Source organism: Prosopis cineraria, unplaced genomic scaffold, assembly GCF_029017545.1.
Source record: "Prosopis cineraria cultivar Desert tree isolate PC_DT_omini unplaced genomic scaffold, ASM2901754v1 PC5, whole genome shotgun sequence".
NCBI classification, from domain to species: Eukaryota; Viridiplantae; Streptophyta; class Magnoliopsida; order Fabales; family Fabaceae; genus Prosopis; species Prosopis cineraria.
This window is the reverse complement of record NW_026555336.1, coordinates 322,230-329,551: the sequence shown is the minus strand read 5'-3', so window position 1 is coordinate 329,551 and position 7,322 is coordinate 322,230. Positions and strand designations below refer to the sequence as shown.

General features: G+C 35.2%; 1 protein-coding gene across 1 annotated transcript; it reads right to left on the bottom strand.

The window, feature by feature from the left end:
- Positions 1 to 5,662: 5,662 nt before the first annotated feature.
- Positions 5,663 to 6,824, bottom strand: LOC129311430 (uncharacterized). The gene is made up of 3 exons (XM_054953761.1): positions 6,726 to 6,824; positions 6,492 to 6,628; positions 5,663 to 6,320 (listed from the first exon to the last, which is right to left on the bottom strand). The coding sequence occupies exons 1-3, from the start codon at positions 6,822 to 6,824 to the stop codon at positions 5,663 to 5,665; spliced, it is 894 nt and encodes a 297-aa protein (XP_054809736.1).
- Positions 6,825 to 7,322: the final 498 nt, after the last annotated feature.

The window sequence follows — 7,322 nt, the reverse complement described above, 5'->3', positions numbered from 1 at the left end:
GATTATTTTCTCTTCTGCTAATTATAATTAATTTATGCAGGTGCTAAGCATAAAATGGCTTCCAACAAGCCACAAAAGGTGATATCAACTATGGGATGGTGTGATTTTAGAAGAGAATTTTTGGTGATCAATAAAGGCAAGTACAAAGAGGTAGGTGATTCAAATGAGGCCACAGTTGAGATATGGAAAGAAATGAGCATAGAGGAGAGGGAGCCGTATAGAATGAAGGTGATTGAAAATAAATAGGTGGAAACGTAGAAAAAATATGACATTCCTTTCCACACTCGATGCTCTCCAGCAAAATTTAAAGAAATTGCTGAGTTCGTAAAAGAGAATGGCCATTTAAAAGAGAAAGTTAAGGCAATTGGGTTTTCTAAGTTGTTGGATATCGAAGGCTTGAAAATCCTAAGAGAGTTGTGCCATGAGATCATGCAATCTTATGATCCCCCGACTCAGAAAATGACAATAAGGGGGGAAAACAATATTAGTGAGAGTAAAGTTGAATGTTAACAAGGAGTTGGTAGCAAAATTGAAGAGTGATTATACATCAATGTCATTAAATGACTTGAAGAACAAGATCACTTCAAGCGATGAGAATGACAAGTTCAAGTTCCATTTTTTATTGTTGACACTTGGAACTCTTTTGTGTCCTGGTAGAAGTCCCCAAGTTACTGATAAGGCGTTGAAGGTGTTGGCATGTATGAATGATGCATGGTCTGATTTTGATTAGGATACTTTTGTGTTGGAGGAGTTAAATCGGGAGATTCAGCTCTATAAGGAGCATATCAAAAAGGGAAAGTCAAAGGGAACTAAATATATTAGAGGATACCTCTACTTCTTATTAGTAAGCTAAGTTGTTTTTGCTATTCTCATGAACCTTAGTTGTTACAGCTATCCTTACATTAAATTGATGTTTCAGATTCTCTATCTCCAAAATTTTCCTCTAAACAAAGCTTCACCTCCAGCTAGTGAAGCAATAGGGTATTGGATTAAAGAAAGGGTTAATGAAATGGTGAAGGTTAAGTGACAGAGCTGCCATGGCCTGTTGTACACTAAACCACCAGCCCACCGTGATGCCAACCTTAGTGCCTCGACGTAACTACCTCCAGTTACTGCCTTCCATGATAAGGTGTGTATACTTTTAACCCAATAGTATTTTTGGATCCCTTAGTTATGAGTAAGTAAACCCTAAGTTCAGAATAAGTGAACCTTTTGATGTGCAGGACACAAAGGATATGTACGTAAGAGTGAATGCTTACATGGAGAAGGTATGTTTTACCAATGTTAAGTTGTGAACATTTTGTTGTGAAACAAGAACATATTATTGTGAATAAGTTCATATTTCATGTTTTATAGGAAATGAAGGAAGTACAAGAGAGAGTCTTGTCTTACATGGCTAATGAGCTGCTAAAGTTGCAAGCAAAGAGGGTTGTCATAGAAGAAGAAGAGGAATAGGATGAAGATAAGGGAAGTAAGAATGATAAGGACGACGAGGGGGTAAGGAGAGGGAACATGATAAGGATGAGGATGATGCAAACATAAAGACAGAAGAACAAGCAGTGGTAGAGGATTTAAAAAACATAAAAGTTGAAAAACAAGAAGGTAGGGAGATAAAGAGAAAGATAGAGATCAAGTGGTAGAAGAAGCAGAGAAATCAGACATGGATTCATTTGAACACAAAGTGGCTGTCGAAGAGAAAGGGAAACTTTTGGTGAGAAGATCTAAGAGCAAGAAGAAGGTTATTGTTAAATCTCCGTGGACGCCACTTATTACCCAGAAGAAGAGAAAAGTTAGTGACAAGCAACGGCTATACGGATTGTGCACAGATTAGTGTACAACAGAGGATGGTGGAGAGTAAGTGAAAAATTACTGTCATAAGAAATTGAAAAAAAATGTTCTTTATTACAAAGCATCGTAACTATTTGTTTTGGTTGGATGCTGCAGGATATTTGTCTAAATGTATGATTCTATGTTACATGGAGTGAGCTATATTCTCTTGGACTAGCACAATGGATAAGCGATCGGGTAAAAAAATTTTAAACCTGTATTTAATAATGGAAGTTTATATATGTATAACTGTATGTTCGTAAATGAACAACTAAATGTCCATATATGTCCATGTAAGTAATTACTATGGTCAGCAGGACTCTTATAGGTGATCAGAAGGAGCAGTCATCTCATGTCACGTGTCATATTTTTGATGCTAAATTCATGGCTAGGATGATAAAGAATTTATCACAATGGAATATAGATGAGAATGCAAAGCATATTATCCCCGAGCATTTGGGATATAACTTACGCAATTGTGATTTCATATTTGGGCCTACAGTTTTTGGAAACCATTGGTTTTGCTTTGTCCTGGAGCCAAGGACAATGAAATTTTATATTCTTTATTCTATGGTTGATCATGAGCAATTAGAGGTTGAGGAGGAAGATATGAGAAAAGCAAGAAGAAAAGGGAAAGGGAAGTTGGCAAAAAATGCCTGAAAGATCCAATGTATAAGGGCCAAATAATGATAGGTGCAAATATTATATGCTTTAAATTATGAACATTTATTTTTGAATTTGTCACCCTTTTAGTGTTTGTTGGCTAACCATTTACCTTTACAGATGGAGCATTTCAGATCAATTTTGCTCATAGTGAAGCCAGAATTATCTCAGGTCAAGTACAGTAATGACATACTCTATCCACGGTTCTTCAAGCAAGAGAATAAGTAAGTTATGCTGGTATAACCTTATAATATTTTTCACTATTTCCTTCATTCATATCTCACTCTATTGCCTTTGTTGTGCAGTGATGATTGTGGAATTCATCTCATTACGTGTCTCAAATTCTAGAACAATACTATCAATATTGATCATCCTCCGTTTACCATGCCTAAATACACAACACAAGAACTATCGGCCATGAGGTGTGACATATTATGCTGGCTGGTGGAGCATCCCAATAATGTTATCCGTGAACGTCTACCTTCACTTGTAGAAATAGGCACATGAAAAGACAAATGTTGGATTGTAGAATTAGGTTCTTTGACAAGGATTGTATACATATTCGAAGATTTTTTTGTAATTTGGAAATAGTTTTTGTTTGTAATTGGAATTCTGTATATATTTGCACGAAAAGAAAATGAAAGCAACAGTCTCAACCTTTCCATTATGTACAGGACAACATCCCCTATGCACAAGACGATGTTCATGCATGCACAACTAAAAATCCATGATTTTGAGTAATTTAGTTACCTTATTTGGCTGAAATGGCTACGCAAGCCATACACGACAAAACACCCACTGTGCACAAGACAATGTCCATGCATGCACAACTAAAAATCCATGAATGTTAAATAATTTAGTTACCATATTGGCTGAAATGGCTATGCAAACCATGTATGATAAAACACCCACTATGCATAAGACCATGTCAATGCATGCACAATTAAAAATCTATGATTTTTCAGTAATTTACTACCAGCCGAAAGAAAATGACAGGTTATGTAAACCATGCATGACAGAAGACCCACTATGCATAAGACCATGTCCATGTATGCATAACTAAAAATCCATTACTTTTCAGCAATTCACTACCCTGGAGAAAATGACAGGTTATGCAGACCATGCACGGCAGAACACCCACTATGCATAAGACCATGTCTATGCATGCACAACTAAAAATCCATGATTTTTCAGTAATTTACTACCCTGGAGAAAATGACAAGTTATGCAGACCATGCATGGCAAAACACATACTATGCACAACCCCATGCCCATGCATGCATAACTAAAAATTCATGATTTTCTAGTAATTCACTACACTGGAGAAAATGCCAGGTTATGCAGACCATGCACCGTAAAACATCGATTATGCACAACACCATGTCCATGCATGCACAACTAAAAATCTATAAATTTCCAGTAATTCACTACCCTAGAGACAGGTTATGCAGAACCATGCATGGCAGAACAGCCACTATGAACTATACGATGGCCATGTATGCACAATGAAAATTCCATGCATTTTGAGAAATTCTGTTGCTGAAATGGCTACACAAACCATACACGAAAGACTACCCCGTATACACAAAACACTGTCTATGGATGGACAATGAAATTTCCATGCACTTTCAATATTAATAAGGATAATTACATTAGATAAGAATTTCATGTTGGTACTTGCCATATGAAATTTGACATCATATTTCAAATTTGACATACATAAAAAGTTACCCACTATATGCAAAACATCTAAAAATTGCTTCTCTATATACAAAAAAAAAATATATGTCATTCCCAGTTACCTAAAAAAATATTAATTGGAATTGCTTTCATATATATAATTATAGCTACCTATACACACTAAAGAAGTATAATGTAACTACTTGTCATGATGGGTTAGGATTCTTGCATGTCTTGCAACTGTGTCCGGCCTCCCCACATCTTGAACAATGATAAATCTTTTTATCTTGGAATTGAGACTCTATCCTCCTTGTTCTTGGCCTCCTAAGAGGATGGCTAGTTAAAGGCGGTTGTAAGAAAGTTTGTGATAAGTTATCTGTTAATGTTGCTGTATCAAGCTTTAGAATGTCAAAAGTCTCAATCAAAATCATATTACTACCATAGATTTTTTCTTGACAACTTAAGTGATACCATTCCTTAACATATTGATATATATTGCCATGTAAAAGCTTTATGGCAGCACATGCATAAGGACATAGTAGTCCATACATCTGCCATGCCAGGCAAGGGCATTCACATAATTCAAAATTTACTTGCACATCTCCATTTAATGTTTTCACCCTAACAGTATTCAGTGCATAAAAATCAGCTTGTAATGTATCATGTTTTAACACATTTTCCTTTAGCTTTGTCGCTATATTTAGTCCAATACCATTTGTCTATTTTTCCAATGCCACTTTGCTGTTGTGTAGCTTCTTCGCTAATTTCTCCATATGCTCGTACATAAAAACAATAATATTATATTTCCTTTTCTTGACAACCCAAGAATTAAAGGACTCAACAATGTTGGTCATTATGTTATCCCACCTCCTATGGGGAAACTTGCTAAGTGCCCATCTATCTACGTCACCGTGTGTTTCAAGCCATTGCAATAAATCTGGACAAAAATTCATCATATTTGACATTGCAACATTAAACTCACTAGGGAGTCTTGCATAAGCTATTGCATCCAGGAGCTTGAATGCTACATCCTTTGTCACTCCATTCTTTCTCTTACCTCATGTGACTTTTAAAAACTCTAACCTAAAGTTTTCTTTCACATGATGGTAACAGAAAGCATGCCTGTCACAACTATATATTGCTTGTACAGCCTTAATGATTGAATTATGTCTATCAAACACTAGTACTATCTCTCGCGATTCTATTATGTTCTTAATATTTTAAAGAAACCATGACACTCCTCAATTGTCTCACCACCTACTATAGCATATGCCACAGGAAACATCTTATTATTTGCATCATATGCACATGCTGATAGTAGAGTTCCCTTATATAGTCCACTCAAGGAAGACCGATCTATATATAGTATGGGTCGACTACCTTCCACAAAACCTTTTATGCTACATCTATATACAACAAACAAACATTAAAATCTATTGCATAGCCTAGCTATCTATTTTGCAACTGTGGTCGGATCACTTTCAATTAGCCTTTAACACATCCAGGGAATTAACATATATAATTCATCCGGTTGACCATGTATTTCAGATAAAGCTTTCTCCTTGCCTCTATATGCTTGATAATAACTAAGTTTCAAACCATATTCCCTATAGATGTCTCGTCTAATATCATTAGGAGACTTGCCTATGGAAGCCCTTAGCTTATCAATTATTATGGATGACATTAGCATTAATCTACTTTTATGGGCAACATTAAGATTGTCTTGTGCAAAATGAAAATGTTGATCCTTGAAAGTTCTTGTACTTAAGAAACTATTATCTTTTCCACCTAACTTGTATGCTCCAATATACCATGGACATCCCTCAACTGCACAGTTCACAATAACTTGACTTGGTTCGTTCTTCAGAAATTTGTATCTGAACTTGTGCACTAGGCTATACTTGTATAATGCCTTCCTCAACGCCACAGCATGAGCAAAAGTTCGTCCTACTCTAATAAGAAAATCCTTCCACTTGTTAGCATTCATCTCTGGAATAGGGGTAGGAATGCATTGGATAGCTAAATTATCTTCTCCACTTTTTGTTGGAATGCCTCCTTTAAAGTTGCATAAGTTGAAGCCTTCCAAACCAATATTCCAATGCTGAAGAGCTAGCGAACTTCTATATAAAAATGGTAAAAACTGGTCTATCCTGCATTTACAAAAGTTACCACATTATTAGTGCTTTGTATTAATAACTTATATTTTAAACGACTAACTATTTAATATAAACAAGTAAATATTCATGTTTGCACATTACATATAATCTAGTGTTCCTGACAATGCATTTTTTGACCCAAATGACATGAATGTCTGTACTTACTTTTCAAGATCATCTTCAAGTGCAGCCCGTCTAGTAACATACACATGAGCAGTTCTTCCATTATATTCAAACAATTGTTCAACTCTGACATCATCAAGGAGATTTATGAATGTGCTTGAATCAATCTCAACAGTGAACTTTACGTCATTTCCATTATCACCATGGCAAACTTCAGAAGATATAAATGATCTTAGCTCTGTATATTTTACCTTTTGTTATGGTTCTTGCAATTACATTTCCACCCTCATACTTCATACCACTATCAGCACTCCTTACAAATTCACCGCCACAGTGGAAGGAACAAAATAATTTTTCTCTAGAACTACTTTCCATCTCTTATATTAACCTGCAATGAAGAAATTAATCTACGTAAATGTTCACATAATGAAGCCCAACTTTTATTTTACACAACATAAAGTTTAACATAAACAACTCAAAGTTCATTTTCACACAACAGATACTCCAACGTCTTTGACAGCAAATTTTCTTCACATTGGGAGTCATATTGTATTCAATTCATATGTCAAAATTCAATATTAACAGGTCAACCATAGATATTGTACATATATTTTCACCTAAAAGTCCATGTTATTCAAGTTTATCATTAGGCTAAGCTTCAATAGAATGCTCAAGTTAGGCAAATATGTACAACACAGAGTTCATATATTTTCAGCTGAACCAACTTAATGGTTCAACAACCTTTAGCTTATATCAGTAGCTTAGGCTTCCTCAACAAATTGCACAATTAGGCAAATTATATATAACACAATATCCACTATGTACAATATAAGGTTCATTTATTCTCAACTGAAAGTCCATGTTATTCTAATT